This window comes from Bubalus bubalis, chromosome 6 (assembly GCF_019923935.1).
Source record: "Bubalus bubalis isolate 160015118507 breed Murrah chromosome 6, NDDB_SH_1, whole genome shotgun sequence".
NCBI lineage: Eukaryota > Metazoa > Chordata > Mammalia > Artiodactyla > Bovidae > Bubalus > Bubalus bubalis.
In genome coordinates this window covers 1,470,815-1,483,556 of record NC_059162.1, presented here as the reverse complement: position 1 = coordinate 1,483,556, position 12,742 = coordinate 1,470,815, and the positions used below count along the sequence as shown (strand labels likewise).

The following is a 12,742-nucleotide window of genomic DNA, read 5'->3' as shown; positions in this document are numbered from 1 at the left end:
GGCTTAATTTATAACATTTGATGAGCTCTTTGAGAATAAGGATACCATTAATATATAAATGGGTTATGGATGTAAAGTTAATTCACATGAAAGGAAGTACAGGTAATAATTAACACATGGGAAAATTTTGGCTTTAAGTTATAAGAAATAAGAATTAAGGCATTAGCAAAGTACAGTTTATTCCTGAATTAGTAAAACATTTTTTAAAACTGCTAACACAAATCATGTGGAGAACATTGTACACTGAGAACCAGCATTATGATGTATACCAAAAGCCGTGAAATTGTGTGTGGTATACTCTTTATCCAGTTACAGAAAAATCCTTTGTGAATTTATCTCAAAGAACTAATTAGGTGGAAAAAATGACTGTATGCACAGTGTTTCATTGTGGTATCATCTATGTTAGTAAAAACAAATGAAAACTGTCTAACGATAAAGAAATGGTTAAATAAATTATTATTATGATATTATTACCTTTCAGCCCACCTTTGACAATTAGGATGACTGAAACACCATAGTAGAAAAAATTGAAACCTAATAATGTTAGGGGAGAAGAGCAGAGTATAAAATTTTGTTACTATAATTACAGTTAAGGTTAACAATAGATCAGTAGATGTGCGGGAGGAAGAAAACTTCTAGAGGTTATGGATAAATTTAACAGCGTAAAAATGAAGCTCTATGGAAGAAAACTTGAACTAACAGTCAGAAATGAAGCTATTAAGTTATTTAAACTATAGGTGATTTGTTTTCCCCCCTTAAAATAGTTTTTAATAATCTTATTTTTTATAATATTCTATTACAAGTAGGAGATATGATAGTGATAAGACAGGGATGGTTCCTGCTGTTTTGAAACTTATAGTTTAAGTGACATATTTGTGATACAGGTTCTTAAAAGTAAAGACTGATTTCTTAAGTGACATAAGATGCATGTATTCAGACCATTCGAAAACTCAAGGATAATGGATTTCATTTGTGTATATTCAGGTCTTTTCCACAGATGTACGTGTTTGACCTTAACTGTAATTGTAGCATATATAGCATCACACTCTGCTTTTCTCACTGGGTGTTACGTTGTACCTGCCACAGTGTTACATGGTCTTCATAGTTCTTGAATATAATTGTTCCTGTAAATTGTTTACTTGCAGCATTCCAGATATAAACTTAAATTTCTTAGTGTATGTTTGTTCTTATTCTTCTGTTCCTTCTCTAACAGCCAGCAACCCCAACACGCACAATAGCAGCAACCCCAATTCAGACGCTTCCACAGAGCCAGGCAACACCAAAGCGGATTGATACTCCCAGCTTGGAGGAGCCCAGTGACCTTGAGGAACTTGAGCAGTTTGCCAAGACCTTCAAACAAAGACGAATCAAACTTGGATTCACTCAGGTAGGATGAACCTACCTTTAACTAAAGCTTCCTTCCTTGGCCAGGTCCAAATATTTGCATTCCATGTCCAAAGAGACTTCTAAGGAGCAGTATATTTTTCAGGTTTGTTTTTAATTTTGGACTGTAGCTTTTTCTTAGCCATTTCCTGCATTTATAAGTTTAGACTTTCATCATTTTTATTCATGTATAAATATATAATTTACTGTTATGCTAAAATTGTTAACGTTTCTCTCAGAACACAGGCCTCTGAAATTAGAATTATACCCATAAATGGTGAGAATTTAAGAGATTATGTTGGGGAATGAAATAACTGTAATATACTGAGGGCTGTGTCATTTGAAAAACATTTGGTTCTAGCCCTTCGTGTTGTATATAATAAGTAAGAATGAGAGGAATAAAGATTACCTTATTCCTTTTATAGTAGCTGAAAGGGGAAATATTTGAAAGACTTGTTTAAAATAGTTTGTGGGCAAAAGAAAGCAGTAATGGAAACACATACACACACAAACACACGGTAATACCAAACTGAGGCTGATTAACTAAATAGGAATCTGTTGAAGATGAAAAATCCAAACTAACCAAAATCCAAATTAAATTTTAAAATGTCACCTAACAGAGGGTTTTTAAAGTGGAATGAATTTAATGGTTTAAGCCTGTTTAAAGCTCTAGGTATATAGCTTTTTGTTCTAACCATTCCTGCTGACTTACTCTTAGATTAACGTGTCACAGATAAATCAGGAAAATAATTAAGCTGAATGACATTTATGTAGTGATGCAAGATCATTCAGTTCAGTTCAGTTCAGTCGCTTAGTCGTGTCCAACTCTTTGGAACCCCATGAATCGCAGCACACAGGCCTCCCTGTCCATCACCAACTTACACAGTCCACTCAAACCCATGTCCATTGAGTAGATGATGCCATCCAACCATCTCATCCTCTTCATCCTCTTCTCCTGCCCTCAAGCTTTCCCAGCATCAGGGTCTTTTCCAATAAGTCAGCTCTTCGCATCAGGTGGCCAAAGTAATGGAGTTTCAGCTTCAATACCAGTCCTACCAATGAACACCCAGGGCTGATCTCCTTTAGGATGGACTGGTTGGATCTCCTTGCAGTCCAAGGGATTCTCAAGAGTCTTCTCCAACACCACAGTTCAAAAGCATCAATTCTTCAGTGCTCAGCTTTCTTTATAGTCCAACTCCCACATCCATACATGACCACTGCAAAAACCATAGCCTTGACTAGACGGACCTTTGTTGGCAAAGTAATGTCTCTGCTTTTTAATATGCTGTCTAGGTTGGTCATAACTTTCCTTCCAAGGAGTAAGTGTTTTAATTTCATGGCTGCAGTCACCATCTGCAGTGATTTTGGAGCCCAGAAAAATAAAGTCAGCCACTGTTTCCCCATCTATTTGCCATGAAGTGAGGGGACCAGATGCCATGATCTTCGTTTTCTGAATGTTGAGCTTTAAGCCGACTTTTTCACTCTCCTCTTTCATCAAGAGGTTCTTTAGTTCTTCTTCACTTTCTGCCATAAGGGTGGTGTCATCTGCATATCTGAGGTTATTGATATTTCTCCCAGCAATCTTGATTCCAGCTTGTGCTTCCTCCAGCCCAGCATTTCTCATGATGTACTCTGCATAGAAGTTAAATAAGCAGGGTAACAATATACAGCCTTGACGTGCTCCTTTTCCTATTTGGAACCAGTCAGTTGTTCCATGTCCAGTTCTAAGTGTTGCTTCCTGACCTGCATACAGGTTTCTCAAGAGGCAGTTCAGGTGGTCTGGTATTCCCATCTCTTTCAGAATTTTCCACAGTTTATTGTGATCCACCCAGTCAAAGGCTTTGGCATAGTCAATAAAGCAGAAATAGATGTTTTTCTGGAACTCTCTTGCTTTTTCTATGATCCAGCGGATGTTGGCAATTTGATCTCTGGTCCTCTGCCTTTTCTAAAACCAGCTTGAACATCAGGAAGTTCATGGTTCACGTATTGCTGAAGCCCAGCTTGGAGAATTTTAAGCATTACTTAGTGTGTGAGATGAGTGCAATTGTGCGGTAGTTTGAACATTCTTGGGCATTGCCTTTCTTTGAAATTGGAATGAAAGGGACCTTTTCCAGTCCTGTGGCCACTGCTGAGTTTTCCAAATTTGCTGACATATTGAGTGCAGCACTTTCACAGCATCATCTTTTAGGATTTGAAATAGCTCAACTGGAATTCCATCAGCTCCACTAGCTTTGTTTGTAGTGATGCTTCTCAGGCCCACTTGACTTCACATTCCAGGATGTCTGGTCTAGGTGAGTGATCATACCATCATGATTATCTGAGCCGTGAAGATCTTTTTTGTACAGTTCTTCTGTGTATTCTTTTCACCTCTTCTTAATATCTTCTGCTTCTGTTAGAGTCATACCATTGCTGTCCTTTATTGAGCCCATCTTTACATGAAATGTTCCCTTGGTATCTCTAATTTTCTTGAGGAGATCCCTAATCTTTCCCATTCTATTGTTTTCCTCTATTTCTTTGCATTGATCGCTGAGGAAGGCTTTCTTGTCTCTCCTTGCTATTCTTTGGAACTCTGCATTCAGATGCTTTTATCTTTCCTTTTCTCCTTTGCTTTTCACTTCCCTTTTCACAGCTATCTGTAAGGCCTCCTCAGACAGCCATTTTGCTTTTTTGCATTTCTTTTCCATGGGGATGGTCTTGATCCCTGTCTCCTGTACAATGTCACAAACCTCCATCCATAGTTCTTCAGGCACTCTATCAGATTGAATCCCTTAAATCTATTTCTCACTTCCAGTGTGTAGTCATAAGGGGATTTGATTTAGGTCATACCTGAATGGTCTAGTAGTTTTCTCTACTTTCTTCAATTTAAATCTGAATTTGGCAATATGGAGTTCATGATCTGAGCTACAGTCAGCTCCTGGTTTTGTTTTTGCTGACTGTATAGAGCTTCTTCATCTTTGGCTGCAAAGAATGTAATCAATCTGATTTTAGTGTTGACCATCTGGTGATGTGCACGTGTAGAGTCTTCTCTTGTGTTGTTGGAATGCAAAAGTAGGAAGTCAAGAAACACCTGTAGTAACAGGCAAATTTGCCCTTGGAATACAGAACAGCAAAGGCTAATAGAGTTCGGCCAAGAGAACACACTGGCCATAGCAAGATCATTAGGTGAAATAAAATTACTGAAGTATAGATTAGATTGGGTATTTCAATAGAATCAGGAAAAGCCTGATGGCTTTTTCCCCAGAGAATATAATTACTGTTTGAAATTTAAGCCAGCACTAAAATATTATCCAAATTATTTTATGTTGAAAGTGTTGTAACATACTACCTACTCTGGTAGATAAAAAATCAAGGATGACATCCCTGTTTTGTTCTTTATATTTCTTTGGTAATTTATTTTTGCTCAAAGGAACATTATATATTGAGAACATAAAATGTTTTTTAATAGATATAATAATTTTAGAGAAAATGCATGTTTATGAAGAGTCTCAGTTATGAAGAAACAAATTGTAATTCACAAAGATTTTAGTACTTCTGAACTGTCTCAACCATCTGACTGGCTTTTAAAAAGAAAGCTAAGATAATATAGAACTAGATTGGTAGAAATAAATTAATAAGCTTAAATAAGTATAAGGCTGGCATGTTTAGCAGTGCTTCAGCTCTTAAGCTATTAGCATAGCATACTCTTCGTTTCCTAGGAGATTGTTGCCCAAGTGATATGGCAGGGCTGTTAAGACTTTTAAAAACCTTTAACTTTTATACCAAATAGTGGTTCACCTTTCTGTGGCATTTGACCCAACACACTGGCAGGGTTGTTTCTCTTTTTGTCCTTCTCTCTCTCTCTTGCTTTTTTTTTTTTTTACTATTTATGTATTTGGCTGTGTGGGGCTTTAATTGTGGCACACAGACCTTTGTCACCTCATGCAGGACCTTTCACAGAGGTGTGTGGGCTCTCATTGTGATGCACGGGCTTCGTTACGCCGCAGCATATGGGACCTGGTTGCCCAGTCAGGGATCATATCCACATCCCCTGTATTGCAAGGTGGATTCTTAACCACTGCACTAGCAGCAAAGTCCCTCTCTTTTTTTGATAAAGGAGCTTCCCTGTGATCTGGTGTTCTGCTTATGGTTTTATCCTATTATTTGACACACACACCACTTCCTTATTTTTCAAAATGACTTTGACTTAGCAGTGGCAACATTTCACAGACCTTGACTATGTGGATTAAGGCGCACATTACTGATGTGGGATGGGAAGATCAACATGTTTTATGTCAGATACCTCAATTATAGTTTTTTTAAACATTGCTTAGTATGCAGTTTATACACATTCACTCAGACGGTGAGTTAGACATTCAAGTTATTAGTTGAAACAAACAAATTCCTGTTCTCTGAGTAAATATACGCGTTATTAGGTGTTTTAAACAGTATTTCTAACTACATAATTTGTTATTAAAGGATTGCTGTAAATGTTATTACATAATTAGAAGGCATGCCGTATTCTAACACCATCCCTCACATGTGATACATTCATTATTTCCTAAACTCAATCTTCATTCCTCTTTGTCTCTGCTTTTTTAAAAAAAGAAAATCAAGTGATATTATTTAGTTCAGATTATGTATGAGTTAACTGTTCAGACATTTACTCTGTGAGGGAGAACCCAAGGTGGTTGTGTATTACAAAAGCACTAAACCAAGCTTATATCAAATTAGTGAAAATTAGTATATTAACTGAGGCATCTGTTGCTTTTTAGACAATGAAATTATTTAAGTGTGATGGTCTACTTCTGTTCTACTTCTGTGAGATAGTATATTCGGAGCTGTCAGTAAAACCTTTTATGATTTTGTATCTGTGCTGTCCAGTAGGATAATCACTATCCACATGTGCCTATTGAGTACTTGGAAGGTGGCTAAGGAACTAAATTTTTTATTTATCTGCTTTGAATTAATTTAAATTACACATGCAGCTGGTAGCTATTCTATGGGAAAGATTAGAATATAGATCAGTTGGCGTTCAGTTCATTTCAGTTCAGTCGCTCAGTCGTGTCCAACTCTTTGCAACCCCATGAATCGCAGCACACCAGGCCTCCCTGTCCATCACCAGCTCCCAGAGTTTACTCACACTCATGACCATCGAGTCAGTGATGCCATCCAGCCATCTCATCCTCTGTCGTCCCCTTCTCCTCCTGCCCCCAATTCAAGTATTCTCAAAGTCTCATTTTATCTTTATCCAACATTTCTCCTCTGTTGAACTTTTTGATACAGTTTGCTCACCAGTAAGAAAATGGAGTTTAAAAAGAAATATTCTTTCTTTTCACTGACTAACCCCTTATGTAAGTGCTAATAGACAATGTTCTATCCAAAAGGTGGTTTATAGGGGAGATAAATCAAAGGAGTGAGATATTCCTAATTCAAAACGAATGTTGCCAAGATAGTTAGGAGTTGACTGTCTTACTAGAATTAGCTATGTAGTATTTTGGACCAGAAATGTTGCCTTTCTGTCCTGTCACTAAACTATTTGAAATGAGAGTGTGAATTATTTCTACTATATAACTGATGGCTCAGACAGTAAAGAATCCACCTGTGATGCAGGAGACCCAAGTTCGATCCCCAGGTCAGAAAGATCCCATGAAAAGGGAATGGCTACCCACTCCAGTGTTCTTGCCTGGAGAATCCAGAGGATAGAGGCTACAGTCCATGGGATCACAAAGAGTCAGACACAATTGAGCAACTGACACTTTGTATTACCTATATATATATACAATAAGAGAGGTTTCAGCTGGAGGAAAAGCCCTCCATACATTTCAAAGGCTTATAGAGAAAGATATTTTTTGCAGTATATTCAGGGGATCATTGTTCTATTGCTATAAGGCTACCAAGTTTCCAGTGCCCATAAAGGTTTTGACTAAATGGGTCAAAACTCTCTACTGTGAATTTCTATAATGGTTACAGAAGTAGTCTTTTTAGAATACCTGGTTTTTATAACAAACTTTGAAATCCAAACTAAGAGTGCAAAGGAGATTTTTTTTTCACAGCTTCCAGAAATACTTTACAGGAAAAAAATTAAAGAACGAAGCATAATTTCTAAGATTTAAAGTGATTTGTGTGAAGTTGGATTAGTTCAGAAATATCTAAGGTTATCCAGACAGTTACATCTATTAACCCTGTAGGTGATACAGGTTAACTGATTTTTAAAGATTATTTAGATCACTTTGGTTGCATCAATTACTTGGTAGAATATCAGCACTACCTTTTGAGAGTTCGCAGAAATACTTGATATTTCAATTATTAAGAAGAGATTCAATATGGAGAGAATATGGGACAGTTTTGAATGTTGTCACCATTGAGGCCTAATTAACAAGAACCTTCACTGGAATACTGTGCTCAGCTTAGGGATGGATGTTTTTGTGGAACCCAGTAAATGGAATGATTGTTGATTCTTTGTCTAGAACAGTTACTGGACTAGCACCCTCGAGTGAAGACCATAAACATTACATGAATCTTCTCTCTCTCTCCTTTCCTATTCTGTATTATTATATAGGGCGATGTTGGGCTTGCTATGGGTAAACTATATGGAAATGACTTCAGCCAAACTACCATCTCTCGTTTTGAAGCCTTGAACCTCAGCTTTAAGAACATGTGCAAATTAAAGCCACTTTTGGAGAAGTGGCTAAATGATGCAGGTGGGTAAATATATAAAAAATATATATATTTCCTTGTTGATCATTGAAATTTTACAGAAGGGATTGTTGTATAAATGGGGATTATATTTCTTATTACATTATTGATACTACAGAATCTTGAAGCTCACTAATCATGGGAGGATCAACATAAATTATGACTACATAAATTAGAGAGATAATTCATTTAAATAGTCTAGTACACAAGGTACATAATCAGCAATAGTTTTTAGCTTTGGAACATTTCTTATATTTGAGCCCAGAATGAGAGACAGTTGAAGGAAGTTGAAGAGGATAAGAAGGCCTATATATTTAAATAAACTTGAAAAACAAGTTTATTGGTTCTTCCTCCATGGATTATTATAAATTTGTTCCTGATGGTAATTCTGCTTTGTTATTAAAAGTGACCACACATTGGTGTGTATATACAATGGACTATTACTCAACCATAAAAAAGAATGAAATATTACCATTTACAACAACATGGATGGACCTAGAGAATATTATATTTAGTAAATAAGTCAAACAAAGACAACTACTGTATGATACCACTTATATGTGGAATCCAAAAAATAATACAAATGAATCCATATTCATTTAGAAACAGAATCACAGACATAGAAAAAAAAAAAACTTATAGTTACCAAAAATGGGAGAGGGAAGGAGGAACGCATTAGGAGTATGAGTTTAATAAATACAAAAAATACAAATTACTACTATACATAGATAAGCAACAAAGACCTGCTGTATTGTACAGAGAATTATATTCAACATCTTGTAATACTCTGTAGTGAAATACAATCTGAAAAAATGTATTTATAACTGAATCACTTTGCTATATCCCTGAAACCAACAAAATATTGTAAATCAATTATACTTTGATTTTTTTAAAATGACCACCTTTTTATACATTAAAAAAATTGAGCTATTAATTTTAACTTACGTGCTTTGTGCTGCGGTTTCCCTTTGGAGGTTTTGACTTTTGAGTCACAGAATCATAAACTGTGAGAGCTGTAAGGAATCATAGAGATCCCCTAGACTGTGGTTCTCATTGTAGATGTGAACAAAATTCAGGTCTTTCACAAAGACAAACCTGTAACTCCCAGCTTTGAACAGTCTGATTTCGTTGTTCTACATATGGCCTCAGCATCTGTAATCTTACTGAGTTCCACAGGTGAGAACCTGTGGTTTGTTCCCTTCATAGAACACAGAGTGGAAAGAAACTCAGAGATGTCTCTGACATACTCGAATCTTGTTTAAACTTTAAATAGTTTAAAAGTGTTTCATTGTTTGGTTTGAGGGGAAGGAGGGGAATACCAGTGAAATAAAATGAGAGGTCATTTGCAAGATAAACATTTAACAGTCAGTAATTTCCAGGTTTTCTTCCTTTCATCCTTAGAGTTAATAAATAAAAGAGCAAGCAAAACCAAAACAGAAGAGCAGAACTCTCTCATAAAAGCAGATGTAGAGCTTAGAGTAAAGAGAGGAGTAGTAGACTGCTTTGTCAGAAACAAATCAAAGACTAGCAGTGACACTATAATGAACCATCCTGGGACAGAGAATGCCAGTAAGAGCAGTGGAAAGATCCATGGTAGTGAACATATTTTAATATAAGTTATAATAACCTTTCATACTTGCTTTTAGCCTAAAATATTTTGGTTGATTGTTGTTGTTAATATGTATATTATGTGCATGAATCATACTCAGCTAATTTGATTCATGTGTTTTCTTCTTTCTTACAGAGAACCTCTCATCTGATTCAGCTCTCTCCAGCCCAAGTGCCCTGAATTCTCCAGGGATGGGGATTGAGGGCTTGAACCGTAGGAGGAAGAAACGCACCAGCATAGAGACCAACATTCGTGTGGCCTTAGAGAAGAGTTTCTTGGAGGTTGGTGAGGTTTTAACTTTTCATATACATGGGATTGTCTGTGTAATACTAATGTTATGTACAGGGGAAACACAAGTAGTTTGGTTTTGTTTGGAGCCAGAACTCTTGGCTTCCTCACGTTGTCCAAATGAGATTATGTGTATGAAGCACTGGAAAAATTCTTAAATTCCCACTAATAAATAAGGCATTAGTTTCATTCATGATTAATTTCCCTTAAAAAAAAAAAAAATATATATATATACAAGAATAACATTCTAAGTTAATATGACTACATTTAATAAATGTATGTTTATTAGAATATAGAAGTTTTTTGTTAGAAGTGGAGTAGTATGGCCCTGTATAGCCCAACTTCATTCTCTTGTTTCTCCTCCCGTTTGCTTATTCATTTAATGACATGGTTATGCCTGTAGTTCAGAAAGTTTTTCCAACAGATGATTTTATTATTTTCCCCTTCAGAATCAAAAGCCTACCTCGGAAGAAATCACCATGATTGCTGATCAACTTAACATGGAAAAGGAGGTAATACGTGTTTGGTTTTGTAACCGCCGCCAGAAGGAAAAAAGAATCAACCCCCCCAGCAGTGGTGGGACCAGCAGCTCGCCTATCAAAGCAGTTTTCCCCAGCCCAGCCTCACTGGTAAGGATGGGATGCAAGGGCGCGTGCTCAAGGGCTAATGTTTACATTATGAATGACCTATCAAATGAATTTATATCATTATAGGAATCTATTATATATATTCATGTTGAATAAAGGTATATAAATTTATATTTTAAATGTTACCAAAGTAATGAAATCTCTTGTTGTTAACCCAAGAACTTAACTGATCTTTTTTTTTAAACAGTTTTAATCCTTTCCTATTTCATCGCAGTTCCATTATTCTCTTCTCTGCTATAGTCTATTAGGTTACTCTATAACTGGGAGTCAGTTTGCAGCTAATTTCAGTTATCTAAAAAATCTTTAGTTGCTCTTTATTCATTTTGGGTTCTAAGGCTCAATTTATTAAACTTTTACTTACATGATTAAGTGACAATAATTCCCAGGTAACCTTTAGCTCTGAGTTGGTATTGATGTGGCCCTTTTATTTATAACCTTATTGAGTAACCACTGCTGTTAACATTAAAATAGTATTCCTAGACTGAAGGGACATATAGTTGTCATGTGACTCACTTGATCTTTAGAACAACTGTGAATGTGATGCCATGTTTCCAACCAGGATTCCAAAGATGGCAATATTGTTGAGTTTGCATTTCTGATACTTTCTGGTTAATTTATTTCTAATTTAATATTACTCCATGCCAAGGAGACTTTTCAAACTAAAGTAATCATTAATAGCACTTCCTAGTTTAAGTGAAAGCTTTGATTGTTAACTGGTAAGACTTTAATCCTAAAGTTCATGAGATAGTGGTTATGAAAATGATAGTATTAGGTAGTTTTGTTTTATGTACATGACTTTTGTGTTTTGGATTTATTGGTACTAGAAGGAGGAAGGGAGGAAGGATAGAAGGAAGGCAATATTTGCTACTTTAGTGTATCAATATGTAGTTTCAAAAAAAGAAACTGTCCATTTTAAGAAATTTGTTTTATATTCTTTCCATAATGAGATTTCATTAAAAACAAAATCAAGACAGTCTTGCCCCCACATAGCTGAAAATAGAAGTAATGTACAAGAACTCCAAATTCTATGATCCCCTTGAATAGTTTTCTTGTTTAGATCACTTATAATGGTGTAGTATTTTTTAATGATTTAGAGTATATCTTATTCAACATAATTGAAATATGGGAGTTTTTAAGTTAATTTCTCATTAAAACTTGGGCAAAGCCATTTGTAATATTAGTGAAAAACCATCTAGTAAAAGCAGCCTTTCAACATAAGCCAGTTTTCTCAATTCCAAGGTCAGAGAGTAATTAATAAAATCATTTCCTTTTGGACAGTTTAATTTTATTCTGTTGTATCTGGAATTTTCAAAATGTTTGTAGGAAAAATAAATCTACAGTATGGACTTAAATTTTTAAATTTTGGTTTTTAAAGGCTTTTGCATGTTTTCGCTCCCGACCTCTAGGTGGCAACCACACCAAGCCTTGTGACGAGCAGCGCAGCAACTACCCTCACGGTCAATCCAGTCCTTCCTTTAACCAGCGCTGCGGTGACGAACCTCTCTGTTACAGGTAAGCAGCAACCGGCTGTGCAGCGCTTAGGCAGATAGGAGGCCCATGATAAGTTTCTGTGAGAATCTGCCATTAAATTGTAAACTAAGGTTTTAACTAAAAATATATATTGCTTTTTTTAAAAAAAAGTTGTATGTCAAAACCTGAACTAAAAAAGCATCAGGCACAATACATTTTACCAGAAAGAATACTTTCACATAAAGATTGTATCTTTTTTTCTTTCCCACATTACTTTGTCTTTTACATTGCTCCTCAGCGTTACCTTTTTTTTTTTGGCCGTGCCACGCAGCAGGATCTTAGTTTCCCATCTAGGGATTCAACCTGCAGTGGAAGCGCCAAGTCTTAACCACTGGGCCACCAGGGAAGGCCCAGAGTTACTTTTTTTCCAATTAACTTCTCCTCCCCTTAAAAATGTTTAATAGCTTCAGCTTTTTGCATTCAGGAAAACATCCAAATTCACCATGAATTTATAAACCATTTACAGTCTGGACCTTATCTTCCACTCGTCTTTTCTCCATCCTATCCTCAAAACACAGGAAAGATCCTCTGTACCTTTGTAAACATCCCCACAGTGTAGAATGTCCATCCCAGCCTTCACTTCTTTCTGTTAGTGATGAAACTACTCCAG

The 12,742-nt window shown here is 36.1% G+C and overlaps 1 protein-coding gene across 5 annotated transcripts in view; it reads left to right on the top strand.

Moving 5' to 3' along the window:
* Positions 1–12,742, top strand: part of POU2F1 (POU class 2 homeobox 1) — a 213,882-nt gene that overhangs the window by 166,500 nt on the left and 34,640 nt on the right. For all 5 annotated transcript variants that reach the window (XM_025287424.3, XM_006055503.4, XM_006055504.4 and 2 more), the window contains 5 exons: positions 1,214–1,387; positions 7,922–8,063; positions 9,803–9,948; positions 10,405–10,584; positions 12,009–12,114. In XM_025287424.3, coding sequence (XP_025143209.2) covers positions 1,214–1,387; positions 7,922–8,063; positions 9,803–9,948; positions 10,405–10,584; positions 12,009–12,114 — 748 coding nt within the window. The remainder of the gene's footprint in view (positions 1–1,213; positions 1,388–7,921; positions 8,064–9,802; positions 9,949–10,404; positions 10,585–12,008; positions 12,115–12,742) is intronic.